This window comes from Muntiacus reevesi, chromosome X (genome assembly GCF_963930625.1).
Source record: "Muntiacus reevesi chromosome X, mMunRee1.1, whole genome shotgun sequence".
Classification (NCBI taxonomy): Eukaryota; Metazoa; Chordata; class Mammalia; order Artiodactyla; family Cervidae; genus Muntiacus; species Muntiacus reevesi.
In genome coordinates, this window is record NC_089271.1 from 64,288,378 (window position 1) to 64,308,804 (window position 20,427).

Genomic DNA, 20,427 nt, shown 5'->3' on the forward strand with positions numbered 1-20,427 from the left:
GGGGACCCTCTAAAAGCTTCACAGAACTTTGGTGTTTAGACGCATCACTATCTTGAATCCTACTTTGTAGCTGTTCCCCAAGCCTTCCTTGCAGGGGCCCCAGGTTTTCTCAGTGCCACACTGCTGTCCCAAGCTCAGCTCTGCCTGCTGGGGCTGACTGACAGAGAATGTGCTAAAGAGATCAGCCTTTCAATTCTCTTTCCAGTTCCCTGCCTCAGCTCTGTCTTGAATCACATGAGCGCTCGCACACACAGGCATAGACATATAAATGCACTGGTACACACACGCGTGTGCATACACACATCCTTACTCCAGATCAGTGAGAAATCTTTGTTTTTAGCTGACCACTGACAGGCCATGGCCATCTTCTCCATGGGTGCATCATGGAGAACCCAGCAGCACCAACCTCAACATCAGAGGCACACAGGATTCAGGAAACTCAGAGCCCGTGGCCATGAACAAGGGAGAGGTCAGGCCCAGAGGGCCTGGCCCCTCAGGTGAGTGTCCTGGGTTATGATGTGGGAGGAGGGGGCCAGGGGTGAGGGCAGAAACCTCTGTCTCTGACTCTTCCTCTCTCTTCTGGGGGCTCAACCTTGCTCCCAGTCCGCTTCTCCCATGAGAAACAGGGTGTCACCAGGGCTGGACCTGGTCCCATCACCTTCTGTGTGGGATTTGTTTGACAGGGGTGATCGGTGGCAGTGCTCCAACAGCTAGTCTGGGCTTCGACCTGTATGCAAATAACCTTTTCTGTGAAGTGCTGTTTGCCCACATTGGTCTCCCAGGTGCTGGCTGTGGCTGCTGCTCTGGGAGACTGGAACCCAGAACCACAGTCTTTGGTGACCATTGTGGTGAAATCGCTGCCCCTGAGGAATAGGAGGGGCAGGCCCAGAGAGAAGGTTTGGGCTGCCTGCCGGGCAGAGCAGGGGACGTCCAATGCTAGCAGAGGGTGGTACTGCCTCACCTTACATTAGACCCGGCCTGGGCCTTTCCACCTCACCGGGTAACTGGGAAGCTGGATTGTGTGTCCTTTCCCTGTCAGGTGACCAGGAACCAACTGACCATTCCCCAAGACTGAAAAGGCAGCCACAGCCACCTGGAAGACAGGGCTGTCCTCGGGTAATGCTTCTTCTGGCTCCTGGATATGCACACGCAAACCCCATTGTGGGATCTGGGTCCAAGTGCAACTGACATGTGTGGGTCCCCCACCCCCATCCCATCCCACACCGCAGGGAGGGAGCCCATCTCCTTTCCACTGAGGAACGTCTTTTGCTTGCCAGTCTAGACACCTGGCTTTGGGATGGAGGGCCTGGGGGAGAGGAGAGGAGGAGGAGAGGGGAGGCGGGTGTATACTAACCATTTCTCTTCCTCCTGTGTCTACTGGCCTAGTGTCTGGTGCTACAGAGAGAAATAGATGACCTTAAGGAGCAACTTGGTATGAGGAACCAGGGACAGAGAGAAGCGGGTTCTTAGTGCAGAAGTGGGGTGGGCCCTTGGGGTGAGGTGGGCTGCAGGTGCAGGGGGCCTCGTAGGGATCAGCATTCCTGTGGGGAGGAGAACCTATCAAGCCTGTCCCTGGAGCATGTGGTGCATGTCCAGTTGGGTGTGCGGACAAATAGCAAAGTACTGTGTGGACTGCGTGCATACTCTGCCAGCCACACGAGTCCTAGACAGCTCCTTCTGATAGGACTTGTAGAGATGCCTTGTTGATCTGTTGTGGTCTTTAAGGGTCTTGTTGGATTGTTTGCGAGACAGTTTTTGAAAGGTTCGGGTGTGGCCCCAAGCTTGAGAGCTGCTGGCACATTATGTTTCCTTTTAGGAAATGGCTCCACATTTAATTCCGGTAGTGGGGAGTGATCAGGCCCAGAGCTCTTTGCATCGGGGCTGGGGGTATGTGTGTTTCAGGTTGCAGGGCTAGGTGGTTTCCCACGGGGACAGGGGTTCGGGCTTCTGTGTTCGTCTATCTGGAGCACCTGTTTATGCCTTTCCCTGTTGCAGCCTCCAAGTGGTACCTGGCTGAGAAGTTCCAGATCGTTTGAAGTGAGTGTTACACACTGCATACCCCTTCCCACAACATTGGCTGTTGAGCAGGACTGTGGGCTGGCCATGGCCTGAGGCTCTTCCCTGACTCTACTGTTTTACAGGTTGAGCCCAATATCTTCCTGCAAGAGGAGTAGCTGTTACTTCTGGGGCCTGCGAGCTGCGGCCAAGCTTGCTGCCTCTCGTTCTGCCTCCACCAGGGCATCCTGTGCCCCTTGTTTTGCCCCCTCTCTACCCCAGTGTCACATCAATGTTTGATTAAAGGACTTCTCATGTTCTGTGTTCTTCCCTGTCTCTGGGGGGTAGGGGTTAAGGGAGTGGGAGGAGGTCTGCTGGAGAGCTGTTCCACCTCAGAACATTTTCCAGAATAGTACCTCTGGAATCTGTGTTGGGGACTCTGGGTCAGCCTCTGCTACCATCCAGGCCATCAGACAAGAGGAGCCCCCGAGTCTGTGTTCTGTGTTGGCTCTGTCTGGCCACATTGGCATGTCCTCCCTTTTCCCTGAGGGCCTTCTTCTGGTTCTCTAAACATCCTCGTCTGGTGTTTAGCAGTTTCCATTCATTGCTGCCATTCTGCTTCCCTGTCGGAAGGAACTCATGACCCCCTTACAGAGCTCCAGTCTTTCACCCTTCCCTCACTGCACTCATTGCCCTGCTTACCCTGACCCCTCTGCTTTCCTGTCAGAGCACCCTCGATCCCTCCGCTGGCTTGTCATCGATGACCTTGCCTGCATGTTTACTTAAGCAGGTGGTAACAGGCACAGGTTTGCTCATCTTCCCTCTTCCTGGGCCCTACCCTCTCAGTGGATCCCCACCCCACCCCCCAGTACCAGCTTGCAAGCAGGAACCTGCATACTCTCCCCCTCTCCTGTTTAGCACTCACCCCTGAGACTCAGGCACCAAAACTTTTGCTCCCACTTCCTCGGGTTCAGTAAAGGGCATGAGGATGAATCTTGGACCCAGTGAACTAGGGAGCAGGAGTGAAGGTACAGGGAACACAGGAGAAAAGCTCAGGTTAGTTGCTGAGCTGGAAGTCAGGAGAGGCGTCTGGTGCCAATCTGGGGCAGAGTGCACCCTGACAGCTAGAGATGGATGGTCCAGTCCTTGGAGCTTTCATATCCTCCCTGCCCTAGCCAGCTGACCAGCCTACACTCCTGCAGCCTGGATGTCTCTCTGCTCTTGGGTGGAAAGGGGCCTGTCAGGCTCTATGACAAGTATGGTTGGTAAGTCTGTGTTCTTACAGGGCCTCCATCAAATACTGTTCCATCAGCCCCATGACATAGATTTTCCTGCAAATGCTATTTCCCGGAGTGTCCCAGCTCAGTCTGCCAGACTACTTGTTAGGGCACCCAAGACAGAGTGAAATCCATGTTCAATTCCCCCCCCCCCCTGAAGTTTGGGGAGGACTTCCTTCTCTTAGCCAAGACCCCAGGGCTGTGTCAGCCTGTGACTCAGAGGGACACATTTGTATTTGAGTGAAGTGAGGGTAGGTTCTGCCTGACTCCCTTCCTGAAAGACCATGGTTTTATTTCACAAAAGAGGGTATGATGGTAGGTAGCACATTCAAAGCTTGTGCCTGGGCATCTCTCTGTGAATAAAAGTCATCAGAGATAATGCCCCTTAAGGCAGAAAGATGTGATTCAGGCAGTAATGGAAGTAGAGACTGGTCCAGATTCGGTAAGGCATTGAGTGAGCCAAAGCAAGGGTCAGATCGCCTTTATTCAAGGGGTGTTGTCACGTTCCCAAAACAGAAGGGGAGGATGCAGTTCACCAAACTTCAGGACAGGACATCTCAAAATGTTGGAGTCACTGGAGGAGGCACTGGATCCTAACTTGCAATTCTGTGGTGTCTGCCAACAGCTGAGGGTGTGGATGAGTGAAAATTGAAATGGTACCTGGGACATAGCTGCCCATCTTAGAAACAGGAGAACCGCGCCCCCCCCCCCCATTCCCGTAAGCTGGTTTACTTGTGGGGAGTTAGGGGTGACTGCAACTGAGCAATGGGGAGCACTTCAGTCCGCCCTTCCCCCATGTTCTCATGGTGACTTCCTTCCGGGGCTCATGGCATGAGTTCAGGTGGACAGAGCACGAGGTTTGGGACAGTCGCAGACCTCAGGGTCAGAAAAGAACACGGGTGGGACTTACAACTTCCACTCAGACCCCTCCCCAGAGCAGGTGGGCTTGATCACTTAATTTACAGTGATCCAGTATTTATTGCCTGGTGGTGTGGCACATCTCGCTGTTGTCCGAGTGAGTTAATTTGGCAGAGACCGTCCAGCTGAGGTTCTGGCCACCGAGACACGTAGGTAAGTTGTGCCCAGGGAGAAGTCCAGCACCAGCATCAGCACCACCCTTGGGCAGAGAGGGACCCGGGACTTTGGTCACCAGGGTGAGGAAGTAGAGAAGCTCAGGGAAGTGGAGGTGCAAGGGCGTGAACACAACCCCTCATTCACTTTTTGCCAGGCTCCCTTCCCTCCTCTGAGCACACAGTTCAGACCAACTACCTCACTATAATGTTGCTGGAAACATAGACATCACAGGCCTTGACTCAGCCCCAAGCCTTCCACTTCCAGTGGGAAATCTGTGGCAGGGCCTGAGGCATAGGTTAAAGAAATCCATCTGGGCGCCAGGGGGTAGGAGGAATGAAGAAACCTGGCCTCATTCAGTGCACCTTGTTGCCTTTCCCCCTCATGCCCCTTCTCCAGCCTGGGAAACAGTGACAGCTGCTTTGGAGAGCCCTAGGCCCCATCCTGCCTGATTCTGCTACCTGTCCAACACCTGGGAAGATGCTCCCTCCCCATCACACCCACACCCCACCAGCACCAGCCCCAGGTCTACCTCTCTCTCTGGACTCTTGAGGGAGATTGGCACAAACCAAGAAGGTAGACTAGGTGAGTCCTGAAGAGGGAGCCTGGGGTGGTGAGCACAGTAATCTTGCCCAAAGATGTCCAAGTCCTAATCCCTGCAGTTGGCTTGTATTTTCCCTTGTGTCATAACAGTGGGTTATGCTTGCAGATGCAATAAAGGCTGCTACTCAGCTGACTTAATGTGAGGTGAGTCTCACCTGCATTGGCCAGATTTGCCCGGGCACACTGGGGCTGCCAGATTTTCCACCTTGACTATCCCTGGGTAACTATCCCAGTCCCTGGCCTGTCCCAGTGTTTGAATGACTGTGTTGTTCTTGGTGCCCTTGTGCTTGTGCAATAGTGAAGGCCTGGTAAGTACTGCTCAGATGCAGATGAAGAACAGACCTGTAGTTTTGAACCCCCCTTTTGTTCCAATCCAATCACTTCTTCCTCCCTAGTCCTCTTGAGTTATCTGCCAGCTTGACTTTTACAATGATGATTCACCTTTGTTTAAATTAATTGATTAGTCAATTTTCCTTTACAACATTGTATTGGTTTGCCATACATTGACTGAATCCGCCATGGGTGTGCATGTGTTCCCCATCATGATCCCCCCTCCCACCTCCCTCCCCATCCCAGTACACCAGCCCCGAGCATCCTGTATCATGCATCAAACCTGGACTGGCGATTCGTTTCACATTGATAATTTACATGTTTCAGTGCCATTCTCCCATAGCATCCCACCCTCGCCCTCTCCCATAGAGTCCAAAGACTGTTCAATACATCTGTGTCTATTTTGCTGTCTTGCATACAGTGTTACCATTACCATCTTTCTAAATTCCCTATATATGCATTAGTATACTCTATTGGTGTTTTTCTTTCTGGCTTCCTTCACTCTGTATAATGGGCTCCAGTTTCATCCATCTCATTAGATCTGATTTAAATGTATTCTTTTTAATGGTTGAGTAATATTCCATTGTGTATATGTAGCACAGCTTTCTTATCCATTCGTCTGCTGATGGACATCTAGGTTGTTTCCATGTCCTGGCTATTAAAAACAGTGTTGTGGTGAAAATTGGCGTACACATGTCTCTTTCAATTCTGGTTTCCTCAGTGTGTATGACCAGCAGCGGGATTGCTGTGTCATATGGCAGTTCTATTTCCAGTTTTTTAAGGAATCTCCTCACAGTTCTCCATAGTGGTTGCACTAGTTTGCATTCCCACCAACAGTGAAAGAGGGTTCCCTTTCCTCCACACCCTCTCCAGCATTTATTGCTTGTACACTTTAGATAGCTGCCATTCTGATTGGCGTGAAATGGTACCTCCTTGTGGTTTTGATTTGCATTTCTCTGATAATGAGTGCTGTTGAGCATCTTTTCATATGTTTGTTAGCCATCTGTATGTCTTCATTGAAGAAATGCCTCTTTAGTTCTTTGGCTTACTTTTTGATCAGGTCATTTATTTTTCTGGAACCGAGCTGCAAGTGTTGCTTGTATCTTTTTGAGATTCATTCTTTGTCCGTTGCTTCATTTGCTATTATTTTCTCTCATTCTGAAGGCTGTCTTTTCAACTTGCTTATAGTTTGCTGAGTTGTGCAGAAGCATTTAATTTTAATTAGGTCCCCAAAAGGGACAGGGGCATTAAGTACTAAAATCTTACCTATCGATAATTACTCTAAATGTAACTGGATTTAGTTCTCCAGCAAAAGGAATAGAGTGGATGGATGGATTAAAAAAAAAAAACACTGAAAAATTGTGCACAACTGCACTGCTGCCTACAGGAGACTCACTTCAGGTTTAAGCTCATACATATGCTCAAAGTGAAGGCATGGTGAAAGGTATTCCATGAAAGTGGTAAACAAAAGAGAGCAGGAGTAGCCACACCAATATCAGACAAAATAGGCTTTAAGCCAAAAATGGTAATTTGAGACAAAAAAAAGTCATTATATAATGACAAAGGGTGTCAGTTCATCGAGATGATACAAGGATTGTGAATATTAATATATACCCACCCACCATTGGAACACCTGTGTATATTGAGCAAATACTGACAGATCTGAACAGCTAAATAGGTAACAACACGACAGTAATAGGGGATTTGAATATTCCACTTCCACAATGGATAGATTATCCACACGAGATCAACAAAAGGAAAAAGGAAATGGGCTTGAACCATACTGTAGCCCAGATGGACTTAACAGACTTATACAACATCCCATCTCACAGCAACAGAACAGATTCTTCTCAAGGGCAAATGGAACATCTTCCAGGATGGATCATATGATAGCTCCTGAAATATCTCTAATTAAATTTAAGAAGATTGAAACCACACCAAGTATCTTTTGTGAGTACAATGGCATGAAACGAGAAATCAGTAACAGGAACAAAGCTGGAAAATTCACAAATATCTGGATATTAAATAGCACACTCCTGAGCAACTAACGGGTCAAAGAAGAAGTAAAATGGTATATTTAAGAATATCTCGAAACAAATGAAAACAGAACCACAATGTACTACAAAAGCAGGCCTAAGAAAGAAGTTTATAATGATAAATGAATACATTAAGAAACAAGAAAGAGGGATTCTCCGTTGGCTCAGTGGAAAAGAATCTGCTTGCCAATTCAGGATACACAGGTTCATGCCCTGATCTGGGAGAATCCCACAAGCCGCAGAGCAACCAAGCCTGTGCACTACAACTATGAGCCTGTGCTCCACAACAAGAAAAGCCACTGCAACCGGGGGCCTGCACACCACAACTAGAGAGGAGCCCCCATTTGCTGCTACTGGAGAAAAGCCTGCACATCAACGGAGACCAAGTTTGGCCAAAAATAAATACATGGGAATGAAATTATATTTTTTTAAAAAAAGAAACAAGAAAGCTACCAAATAAACAACCTTGTGGAATAAGGGAAAAAAAGAAAAAGCTAAGTGCAAAGTTCGAGATAGAAGGAAACAACAAAGATCAGAGAAGAAAAAAAATTGAAATGGAGACCAGAGAATGAATAGAAAAGATCAATGTAAGTAAGAGCTGGCTTTTTGAAATGATAAACAAAATTGACAAACTTATTACTAGATTAACTCAGAAGAAAGAGTTCAAACAAAATCAGAGATGAAATAGGAGACATTACAATGACACCACAGAAATACAAAATTGTGAGAGACAATTATGAACAGTCATACACCATCAAACTAGAAATCTAGGAATGGATAAATTTCTAGAAACATGCAATTTACCAAGACTGAATCATGTAGAAATAGAAAATACGAACAGACCAATTATGAGCAAGGAGATCAAATCAGTGAAGGCAAAAAAAAACACCTCTCAGCAAAGAAAAGGCCAAGACCAGGTGGTTTCAATTGTGAATTCTACCGATCATTTAAGGAAGAATTAATGCCAGTCTTTCTCAAACTCTTCCAGAAAACTAAAAAGGGTGGAATACTTCTGAACTCATTTCACAAGGCCAGTGTTATCTGATACCAAGGTCAGAGAAAGACACTACAAGAAAACTATAGACTAATGTCACTGATATCACTGAAATTCTTAACAAAATAGCAGGCCAAACTCAACAGCACATGAAAAGAAGTATATACCATGACCAAGTGAGAATTATCCCTGAGAGGCGAGGGTGGTTCAACCTATTTAAATCAGTAAGTGTGATATACCACATTAAAAAGTGAAAACTTAAAATCATATGATCACTTTGATATATGAAGAAAAAGCATTTGGCAAAATACATCACTTCAGGATAAAAATGCTGAACAAGCTGGGTATAGAAGGAACATACTTCAACATAATAAAGGCCATATATGACAAGCCCACCATCAGTATCATACTAAACAGTGAAAGGTGATGTCACACATGACCAAAAAATGTCTGGGAAATTGTTCTAGTTTAAAGGACACTAAAGAGACACGAAAACTGAATGCAATGCATGTTCTTTGATTGGAAGCAGAATTAAAAATATAGGGACAAAGAACAGTTTGGGGACATGTGGATTTTGAATGAGTGACTTCAGTAGATAATTGTATTGCTTCAAAGTTAAATTTTCTAAGTTTGAAAACTGCTTAAGATGTTGTAGCGATCAACATGTAAAAGAATGAAAGTAGAACACTTCCTAAACACCATACACAAAGATAAATTCAAGATGGATTAAAGACCTAAATGTAAAGCCAGAAACTATAAAACTCTTAGAGGAAAACATAGGCAGAACACTCAATGACATAAGTCAAAGCAAGATCCTCCATGACCAGCTCCTAGACTAATGGAAACAAAAACAAAAATAAACAAGTGGGACCTAATTAAACTTAAAAGCTTTTGCACAGTAAAGGAAACTATAAACAAGGTGAAAAGACAATACTCAGAATGGGAAAACATAATAGCAAATGAAACAACTGACAAAGGATTAATTTCCAAATTTACAACCAGCTCATACAAGTCAATACCAGAGAAACAAACAACCCAATCAAAAAGTGGGGCAAAGACCTAAACGGGCATTTCTCCAGAGAAGACATACAGATGGCTAACAAACACATGAAAAGATGCTCAGCATCACTCATTATTAGAGAAATGCAAATCAAAACTACAATGAGATATCACCTCACACCGGTCAGAATGGCCATCATCAAAAAGTCTACAAACAATAAATGCTGGAGAGGGTGTGGAGAAAAGGGACACCTCTTGCACTGTTGGTAGGAATGTAAATTGACACAGTCACTAGTGAAGACGGTATGGAGATTCCTTTAAGAAGTAGGAGTAAAACCACCATGTGACACAGCAATCGCACTCCTAGGCATATACCCTGAGGACACCAAAATTGAAAAAGACACATGTACCCCAATGTCCATTGCAGCACTGTTCACAATAGCTAGGACACGGAAGCAACCTAGATGTCCATCGACTGATGCATGGGTAACGAAGCTGTAGTACATATACACAATGAAATAATACTCAGCCACAAAAAGGAATGCATTTGAATCAGTTCTAATGTGGTGGAAGAACCTAGAGCCTATTATACAGAGAGAAATAAGTCAGAAAGAGAAAAATAAATATTGTATACACTAATGCATATATATGGAATCTAGAAAGATGATACCAATGAATTTATTTGCAGGGCAGCAATGGAGAAACAGATATAGAGAACAGAGTTATGGACATGGGGAGAGGGGAGGAGAGGGTGAGATGTATGGAGAGAGTAACATGGAAACTTACATTACCATATGTAAAATAGATGGCCAATGGGAATTTGCTGTATGTCTCAGGGAACTCAAACAGGGGCTCTGTATCAACCTAGAGGGGCAGGGTAGAGAAGGAGATGGGAGGGAGGTTCAAGAGGGAGGGGAATATGTATACCTGTGGCTGATTCATGTTGATGTTTGACAGAAAACAAAACTCTATAAAGAACGATCATCTCTAGGTCCATCCATGTTGATGCAGATGGCATTATTTCTTTCTTTTTTATGGCTAATATTCCATTGTATGCATATATATATATATATACACACACATCTTCTTTACCCATTCTATTCCACTTGTGTATGTATGTGTGTATAGATATAGATATATAGACATATTTATGTGTGTGTATGTATATGTATATTTATATCACATCTTCTCTATTCATTCCTCTGTTGATGGACATTTAGGTTACTTCCATGTCTTGGCTATTTTGAAGTAGTTTTCCCACACCACCTTCTGAAGAGACTCTCTTTTCTCCATTGTATATTCTTGCCTCCTTTGTCACAGAGTAATTGACCATAAGTGCATGGGTTTATTTCTGGGCTTTCTACCCTGTAACATTGATCTTTGTGTCTGTCTTTGTGCTGGTACCATGCTGTTTTGATTACTGTATCTTTGTAGCACAGTCTAAGGTCAGGGAGCATAATTTCTACAACTACATTCTTCTTTCTCAAGATTGTTTCCACAATTCAGAGCTGTTTGTGTTTCCATGCCATTTTGAAAATTATTTGTTCCAGTTGTGTGAAAAATGCCATTGGTAACTTAATAGGGATTGCACTGAAATCTGTAGATTACCATGGGTACCGTGGACATGTTACAATATTGAATCTTCCAATCCAAGTTCAGTTCAGTTCAGTTTAGTCGTGCAGTCGTGTCTGACTCTTTATGATCCCATGGACTGCAGAACGCCAGGCTTCCCTGTCCATCACCAACTCCCGGAACTTACTCAAACTCATGTCCATCCAGCCGGTGATGCCATCCAAACACCTCATCCTCTGTCGTCCCCTTTTTCTCCCACCTTCAATCATTCCCAGTATCAGGGTCTCTTCCAATGAGTCAGTTCTTCGCATCAGGTGGCCAAAGTATTGGGGTTTCAGCTTCAGCATCAGTCCTTCCAATGAATATTCAGGACTGATTTCCTTTCGGATGGACTGGTTGGATCTCCTTGCAGTTCAAGGGACTCGCAAGAGTCTTCTCCAACACGAGAGTTCAAAAGTGTCATTCTTCGGCACTCAGCATTTTTATAATCCAAGACTCACATCCATGCATGACTACTGGAAAAACCATACCTTTAACTAGACAGACATTTGTCGGCAAAGTAATGTCTCTGCTTTTTAATATGCTGTCTATGTTGGTCATAGCTTTTCTTCCAAGGAGCAAACGTCTTTTAATTTCATGGCTGCAGTCACCATCTGCAGTGATTTGGGGGCCCCCCAAAATAAAGTCTGTCACTGTTTCCACTGTTTCCCCATCTATTTGCCAGGAAGTCATGGGACCGGATGCCATGATCTTCATTTTTTGAATGTTGAGTTTTAAGCCAGCTTTTCCACTCTCCTCTTTCACCTTCATCAAGAGGCTCTTTAGTTTCTCTCCGTTTTCTGCCACTAGAGTGGTATCCCCTGCCTATCTGAGGTTATTGCTATTTCTCCTGGCAATCTTGATTTCAGCCTGTGACTCATCCAGCCCAGCATTTCACATGATGTATTCTGATTATTTAATCAGGGTGACAAAATACAGCCTTGATGTACTCCTTTCCCAATTTTGAACCAGTCCATTGTTCCATGTTTGGTTCTAACTGTTGCTTCTTGACCCGCATACAGGTTTCTCAGGAGACAGGTAAATTGGTCTGGTACTCCCATCTCAGATGATAGAGAATCTGACTGCAATGCAGGAAACATGAGTTCTGGTCCCTGGGTCAGGAAGATCCCCTGGAGAAGGGGAATGACTTCTCGCTTCAGTATTCTTGCCTGGAGAAACCCATAAACAGAGGAGCCTGGTGGGTTACAGTCCATGGGTTTGCCAAGAGTCACACACGACTGAGCAACTAATACTTTCACTTTCACGTACTAGCATGTGAAATGAGCACAATTGTATTGTAATTTGAACGTTCTTTGGCATTACCCTTCTTTGGGATTGGACCCCATGAGCAGGATAGAAATGTAACAGATTTCTATATAATGCTTTTGTACACTGCAACTTTACTGAATTGATTATGAATTCTAGTAGATTTCAGGTGGCATCCTTAGGATTTCCAGTGTATAGTAACATGTCATCTGCAAACAGTGACAGTTTTAATTTTCCTTTTCCATTTTGGATTCCCTTTGTTTCTTTTTTTTTTTTTTCTTTTTCAGTGGGTTTTGTCATACATTGATATGAATCAGCCATAGAGTTACACGTATTCCCCGTCCCAGTCCCCCATCCCACCTCCCTCTCCACCCGATTCCTCTGGGTCTTCCCAGCCCACCAGGCCCGAGCACTTGACTCATGCATCCCACCTGGGCTGGTGGTCTGTTTCACCACAGATAATATACATGCTGTTCTTTTCAAACATCCCACCCTCACCTTCTCCCACAGAGTTCAAAAGTCTGTTCTGCATCCCTCTGTTTCTTTTTCTTCTCTGATTGCCATCTCAAAATGTACTTTCTACAATTTATTAAATAATATGGGTTTATTGAAATTAATTTACACACAAAACCTAAGTGCCTGCAAACATGCTATTATGGAACCACCACTACAATCAACATAAAAAATATTTTCATCAGCTACAAAATTGTTTCATGCTCTTTGGTAGTTTAACCCCTCATCTCAAGCCCGAGACCCTGGCAATCCCCAGTCTGTTTTCTTGTGTCTATAGTTTGGCCTCCTCAAGACTGTGAAGTAAATGGAATCGGGCAGTATGGAGATTTATCCATTTGGATTCCTCAGAGAAAAGAACATATAGGTGACTTCGGGATGTGCAATGTACACTTATGTCACCTGAGTATAGTTACATGGGTTGATTGGTTCATAATCATTTGTGATACTGAGGGCTTACACTCTCCACAACGTGTATATGTATAGTCTGTTAAATTCATATTTAATTCAATGTAATTAACCTTTTATGTTTGGAAGGGCTATTTTATGGAAAAGCAATAGTAAATCCTTTTAAAAAGTGAATCATCATTGTAAAAGTCAGGCTGGCAGATACCTCAAGAGGACTAGGGAGGAAGAAGTGATTGCATTGGAACAAAAGAGGGGTTCAAAACTACAATTCTGTTCTTCATCTGCATCTGAGCAGTACTTACCAGGCCTTCAATATTGTACAAGCACAAAAATCTGGCAGCCCCAGTGTGCCTGACCGGATCTGGCCAATGCAGGTGAGTTACCCCACATTAAGTCAGCTGGGTAGCAGCCTTTATTCCATCTGCAAGCATAACCCACTGTTACCACGCAAAGGAAAATAAAAGCCAACTGCAGGGATTAGGACTTGGACATTTTGTGGCAAAATTACTGTGCTCAGCACCGAGGTTCCCTCTTCAGGACCCACCTACTCTACCTTCTTGGTTTGTGCAAATCTCCCTCGAGAGTCCAGAGACAGAGGTAGACCTGGGGCTGGTGCTGTTGGGGTATGGATGTGACGGGGAGGGAGCATCTTCCCAGGTGTTGGACAGGTAGCAGAATCAGGCAGGTTGGGGCCTAGGGCTCTCCAAAGCAGCTGTCACTGTCGGCCAGGCTGAAGAAGGGGCATGAGGGGGAAAGGCAACAGGGGTGCCCTGAATGAGGCCGGGTTTCTTCATTCCTCCTACGCCCTGGGGCTCAGATGGATTTCTTTAACTTATGCCTCAAGCCCTGCCACGGATTTCCCACTGGAAGTGGAAGGTTTGGGGCTGAGCCAAGGCCTGTGATGTCTATGTTTCCAGCAATATTATAGTGAGGTAGTTGGTCTGAGCTGTGTGTTCAGAGGAGGGAAGGGAGCCTGGTAGAAAGTGAACAAGGGGTTGTGTTCACACCATCACACCTCCACTTCCCTGAGCTTCTCTACTTCCTCACCCTGGTGACCAAAGTCCCAGGCCCCTCTCTGTCCAAGGGTGGTGCTGATGCTGGTGCTGAACTTCTCCCCGGGCACAACTTACCTACATGTCTCGGTGGGCAGAGACCTCTCAGCTGGATGGTCTCTGGCAAATTTACTCACTCGGACAACAGCGAGATGGGCTACACCACCAGGCAATATCCACTGGATCAGCTGCAAATTAACTGATCAAGCCCACCTGCTCCAGGGAGGGGTTTGAGTGGAAGGAGTAAGTCCCACACATGTTCTTTTCCGACCCTGAGGTCTCTGCGGGTCCCAACCCTCCTGCTCTGTCCACCTGACCTCATGCCATGAGCCCCGGAAGGAAGTCACCATGAGAGCATAGGGGAAGGGTGGACCCAAGTGCTCCCCATTGCTCAGGTGCAGTCACCCCTAACTCCCCACAAGTAACCCAGGTTGGGGGGGTTCTCCTGTTTCTAAGATGGGCAGCCATATCCCATGTACCCTTCCCATTTTTACCCATCCACACCCTCAGCAGTTGGCAGACATCACAGAATTGCAAGTTAGGATCCAGTGCCTCCTCCAGCGACTCCAACATTTTGAGATGTCCTGTCCTGAGGTTTGGTGAACTCCATCCTCTCCTTCTATGTTTTGGTAATGTGACAACATCCCTTGAATAAAGCAGATCCGACCCTTGCTTTGGCTCACTCAATGCCTTACCGGATCTGGACCAGTCTCTTACTTCCATTACTGCCTGAATCACATCTTTCTGCCTCAAGGGGCATTATCCCTGATGACTTTTATTCACACAGAGAGATGCCCAGGCACAAGCTTTGAATGTGCTACCCACCATCAAACCCTCTTTTGTGAAATAAAACCATGGTGTTTCAGGAAGGGAGTCAGGCAGAACCTACCCTCACTTCACTCAAATACAAATGTGTCCCTCTGAGTCACAGGCTGACACAGCCCTGGGGTCTTGGCTAAGAGAAGGAAGTCCTCCTCAAACTTCAGGGTGGGGGGGAAATTGAACACAGATTTCAGACCCTGTCTTGGGTGCCCTAACAAGTAGTCTGGCAGACTGAGCTGGGACACTCCGGGAAATAGCATTTGCAGGAAAATCTATGTCATGGGGCTGATGGAACAGTATTTGATGGAGGCCCTGTAAGAACACAGACTTACCAACCATACTTGTCATAGAGCCTGACAGGCCCCTTTCCACCCAAGGGCAGAGAGACATCCAGGCTGCAGGAGTGTAGGCTGGTCAGCTGGCTAGGGCAGGGAGGATATGAAAGCTCCAAGGACTGGACCATCCATCTCTAGCTGTCAGGGTGCACTCTGCCCCAGATTGGCACCAGACGCCTCTCCTGACTTCCAGCTCAGCAACTAACCTGAGCATTTCTCCTGTATTCCCTGTACCTTCACTCCTGCTCCCCAGTTCACTGGGTCCAAGATTCATCCTCATGCCCTTTACTGAACCCGAGGAAGTGGGAGCAAAAGTTTTGGTGCCTGAGTCTCAGGGGTGAGTGCTAAACAGGAGAGGGGGAGAGTATGCAGGTTCCTGCTTGCAAGCTGGTACTGGGGGGTGGGGTGGGGATCCACTGAGAGGGTAGGGCCCAGGAAGGGGGAAGATGAGCAAACCTGTGCCTGTTACCACCTGCTTAAGTAAACATGCAGGCAAGGTCATCGATGACAAGCCAGCGGAGGGATCGAGGGTGCTCTGACAGGAAAGCAGAGGGGTCAGGGTAAGCAGGACAATGAGTGCAGTGAGGGAAGGGTGAAAGACTGGAGCTCTGTAAGGGGGTCATGAGTTCCTTCCGACAGGGAAGCAGAGTGGCAGCAATGAATGGAAACTGCTAAACCCCAGAGGAGGGTGTTTAGAGAAATAGAAAGGGCCTTCAGGCAAAAGGGAGGACGTGCCAATGTGGCCAGACAGAGGCCACACAGAACACAGACTGGGGGCGCTCCGCTGGTCTGATGGCCTGGATGGTAGCAGAGGCTGACCCAGAGATCCCAACACTAATTCCAGAGGTACTGTTCTGGAAAATGTTCTGATGTGGAACAGCTCCCCACCAGGCCTCGTCCCACTCCCTTAACCCCTACCCCCCAGAGACAGGGCAGAACACAGAACATGAGAAGTCCTTTAATCAAACACTGCTGTGACACTGGGCAGAGAGGGGGCAAAACAAGGGGCAGAGGATGCCCTGGTGGAGGCAGAACAAGAGGCAACAAGCTTGGCTATAGCTCGCCGGCCTTGGAGGTCAACTGCTGCTCCTCTTGCAGGAAGATACTGGACTCAACCTGTAAAACAGCAGAATCAGGGAAGAGCCTCAAGCCAGGGCCAGCCCACAGCCTTGCTCAAGAGCCAACGTTGTGGGAAGGGGCATGCAGGGTGTAACACTCACTTCAAACGATCTGGAACTTGTCAGCCAGGTACCGCTTGGAGGCTGCAACAGGGAGAGGCATAAACAGGTGCTCCAGACAGACGGAATAGAAGCCTGTGCCCCTGTCCCCGTGGGGAACCACCTAGCCCTGCAACCTGAAACACACATACCCCCAACCACGATGCAAAGAGCTCTGGGCCTGATCACTCCCCGCTACCGGAATTAAATGTGGAGCCATTTCCTAAAAGGAGACAAAATGTGTCAAGAGCTCTCAAGCTCCGGGCCATGCCCAAACCATTCAAAAACTGTCTCGCGAACAATCCAACAAGACCCTTAGAGACCACAACAGATCAACAAGGCGTCTCTACAAGTCCTATCAGGAGCTCTCTAGGACTCGTCTGGCTGGCAGAGTATGCACGCAGTCCACACAGTACTTTGCTACTTGTCCGCACGCCCAGCTGAACATGCACCGCACACTCCACGGACAGGCTTGATAGGTTCTCCTCCCCACAGGAATGCTGATCCCTATAAGGCCCCCTGCACCTGCAGCCCACCCCACCACAAGGGTCCACCCTGCTTCTGCACTAAGAACCTGCTGCTCTCTGTCCCTGGTTCCTCATACCAAGTTGCTCCTTAAGGTCGTCTATTTCTCTCTGTAGCACCAGACACTAGGCAAGCAGACACAGGAGGAAGAGAAATGGTTAGTATACACCCGCCTCCCCTCTCCTCCTCCTCTCCTCTCCCCCGGGCCCTCCATCCCAAAGCCAGGTGTCTAGACTGGCAAGGGAAAAACTTTCCTCCGGGGAAAGGAGGTGGGCTCCCTCCCTGGGGTTCGGGATGGGGGTGGGGGGCCCCACAAATGTCAGTTGAACTTGGACCCAGATCCCACCATGGGGTTTGGGTGTGCATTTCCAGGAGCCAGAAGAAGTATTACCCGAGGACACCCCTGCCTTCCGGGTAGCTGCTGCTGTCTTTTCGGTCTTGGGGGATGGTCAGTTGGTTCCTGGTCACCTGAGAGGGAAAGGACACACAATCCACCTTCCCAGGTTCCCAGTGAGGTGGAAAGGGCCAGGTCGGGTCTAACCTGAGGTGAGGCCATACCACCCTCTGCTAGCATCAAGCCTCCCCTGCTCTGCCCGGCAGGCAGTCCAAATCTTCTCTCTGGGCCTGCCCCTCCTTTTCCTTAGGGGCAGTCATTTCACCACGATGGTCGGCAAAGACTCTGGTTCTGGGTTCGAGCCTCCCAGAGTGGCAGCCACAGCCAGCACCTGGGAGAGCAATGTGGGCAAACAGCACTTCACGGAAAAGGCTATTAGCCTGCAGGTCTACGCCCAGACTAGCTGTTGGGGCACTGCCACCGATCACCCCTGCCAAACAAATCCCACACAGAAGGTGAGGGGGCCAGGTCCAGCCCTGTTGACACCCTGTTTCCCATGGGAGAAGTGGCCTGAGAGCAAGGCTGAGCCCCCAGAAGAGAGAGAGAGAGTCAGAGACAGAGGTTTCTGCCCTCACCCCTGGCCTCCTCCCCACATATCAAAACCCAGGACACTCACCTGAGGGGCCAGGCCCTCTGGGCATGACTCCTCCCTTGTTACTGGCCATGGGCTCTGAGTTTCCTGAATCCCGTGCCCCTCTGATGTTGAGGTTGGCGCTGCTGTGTTCTCCATGATGCATCCATGGACAAGATGGCCCTGGCCTGTCAGTGGTCAGCTAAAAACAAAAATTTCTCACTAATCTGGAGTAAGGGTGTGTGTGTGTGCACACGAGCGTGTGTGTACCAGTGCATTTATATGTCTGTGTCAGTGTGTGTGAGAGCTCGAGTGATTCAAGACGGAGCTGAGGCAGGGAATTGGAAAGAGAATTGAAAGGCTGATCACTTTAGCAAATTCTCTCTCAGTCAGCCCCAGGCCAGTAGGCAGAGCTGAGCTGGGGTCAACAGTTTGGCACTGAGAAACCTGGGCACCCTGCAAGGAAGGTTTGGGGAAGAGCTAGGAAGCAGGAAGCAGGAAAGTGATGCGTCTAAACACCGAAGCTCTGTGAAGCTTTTAAGGGGTCCCCTCAAATCAATTCAGCTATCAGCTCTCCCTTCCACTCCAGCCCCAGCCTCGTGGAGGAGGCTGGAAACAGGCCAAGGGTGGAGAACCGAGCCCAGCACACCCGAAGTGCTACCTTAACGTTTGTCCCTAGTAAAAGGATCCCAATCTGGCATCCTAATGACCCAGTGACCGAGGGCCACCCAATGACGACCCCTGAGGAATGAAGAGAGGGACAAGGGGTGAAGACCTGTGCCGTGGGGAGGGTGGGAGGGGGAAGAGTGGGGAGAGAGGAGGGGTCTGGCCTACTCACTTGACCCTTTGGGAATGGGTCTCTATTTGGGTCGTTGTCTTCTCCCGACAGCGCCATTGCTGCCACCAACTCCTGGGCTCGCCTAGCCACGGATTTCTTCCCAGCACCGGTGTGCTTGAACTCTTTGACTCCCGAAGGGACCAAGGCCTCCTTCTTGGACCTCCCGAGCAGCGGGATGCCGGAGATTGGGGGGAAGGTGGCCGGTTCCAGGGGAGTGGCCGAGACTCCCTGCCCCCAGGAAGGGAAGGTTCTCTCCATGGCAGGTTTGGAGATGCCCCCAAGGGATTTCTTCTCCTGGACCCCCTTCCTCCTAGGAGTGGGCCACGGCCCACTGCCTGTAGCGGCAGCTGCAGCAGCTGATACTACTGCCACTCCCGGGTAGCTGGACAGGCTGTTTCCCTTCCCCCAGAGCACGCTCTGCACTTTCTTAGGGGTAGAGATGTCCTCCTGCTCTGCACCGCCCTGCCTGCCCTGCTTTTCCACAACTGAAATTAATCCTTGCGGAGCCGAGGACAGGCAAGTGCCTGGCACGTTAAGGAGATTCTCCCTGCCTTGGACATTCGAGCGTCTGGGTGTGTTCCCAGGATCCTCGGGGCTCTTGAGCTTGGCCCGGCCTCCGTCTTTGGGAGAAATGCTCACCCTCATCAACTCTATCTCACTAAACTCCTCAGAGGACTCGGGGTCAGACAGCAGCCCGGCTGCATTTTCTGAGGGAGGCCACTGGTGATCCACAGCCACGTTCAACCTACTCTTAGTGCCTCTTTTAGGGTTCCCCCAGGCCCGGCCCGCCTTGGGCCCGCCGACCCCGTTAGGGCCAGCCTCAGCCTGTGCCGCTTCCCCACACTTATGGGCGGCACCGCCTCGATGGCAAGGACGTTCCTCGAGGTCCCACAAGTCAGACACCTCGCCGACCGCGTAGCTCTCCTGGGACAGGTATCTGCTGATGCCCAGCACGTTCAGGTAGGCCATCTGCTGCAGGATGGCCGCCACTGACTCGTCAGCCAGCTGCAGGGCATCGCCCTGGTCGTCGGCCGGGAAGCCAGACCGGCCTTCGCGGCCCCACAGCACCGGCCCTCCCGCTTCCAGCAGTTCCCGCTCTGACTCAAAGTCCTCAGGGTCTGGGAAGCCACCCCCGCCCTCACCCTCGCTGCTTCCAGTTGCCCCCGGCTCAGGGCCAGGGCTGGGGCCGGGGCCGGGGCCGGGTCCCTGCGGGGCTGTGAAGCTGGCCTCAAGGCCGCTGGTCCGCTCCCCGCAGTCTGAGCCGAAACCCGCTCCCGAAACAGACACCTCATCATCTGGGGAGCTCATGTCGTGAGATGGATTGCTGCCAGATCTGGGGCGGTGATGATTTATCTGGGTCGCGGTGGCGGCGGTTCTGGCAGGTAAGGCGGGCGGTGTCTGGACTGCGCAGTCAAGCACCAACCGCACCACACGCAGGAGATGGCTGCAAATAACGCGAGGCTTTCAGCGCGCCAGCCCTGCCGCCTCCTCATTGGTCCGCTTCCTGCCAACCAGCATGCGCCTTGTTTGGCCGTCCCCGCGAGGTGTAACCAATGGGGTCGAGGGCCTCCGC

General features: G+C 48.8%; 1 protein-coding gene across 1 annotated transcript; it reads right to left on the reverse strand.

Moving 5' to 3' along the window:
- Nucleotides 1-16,530: 16,530 nt before the first annotated feature.
- Nucleotides 16,531-20,162, reverse strand: LOC136153514 (uncharacterized protein CXorf49 homolog). The gene is made up of 5 exons (XM_065915437.1): nucleotides 18,855-20,162; nucleotides 18,062-18,218; nucleotides 17,443-17,519; nucleotides 17,131-17,176; nucleotides 16,531-16,571 (listed from the first exon to the last, which is right to left on the reverse strand). Exons 1-5 carry the CDS (start codon nucleotides 20,160-20,162, stop codon nucleotides 16,531-16,533), a joined length of 1,629 nt encoding a protein of 542 aa, XP_065771509.1.
- Between the last annotated feature and the right edge of the window lie 265 nt (nucleotides 20,163-20,427).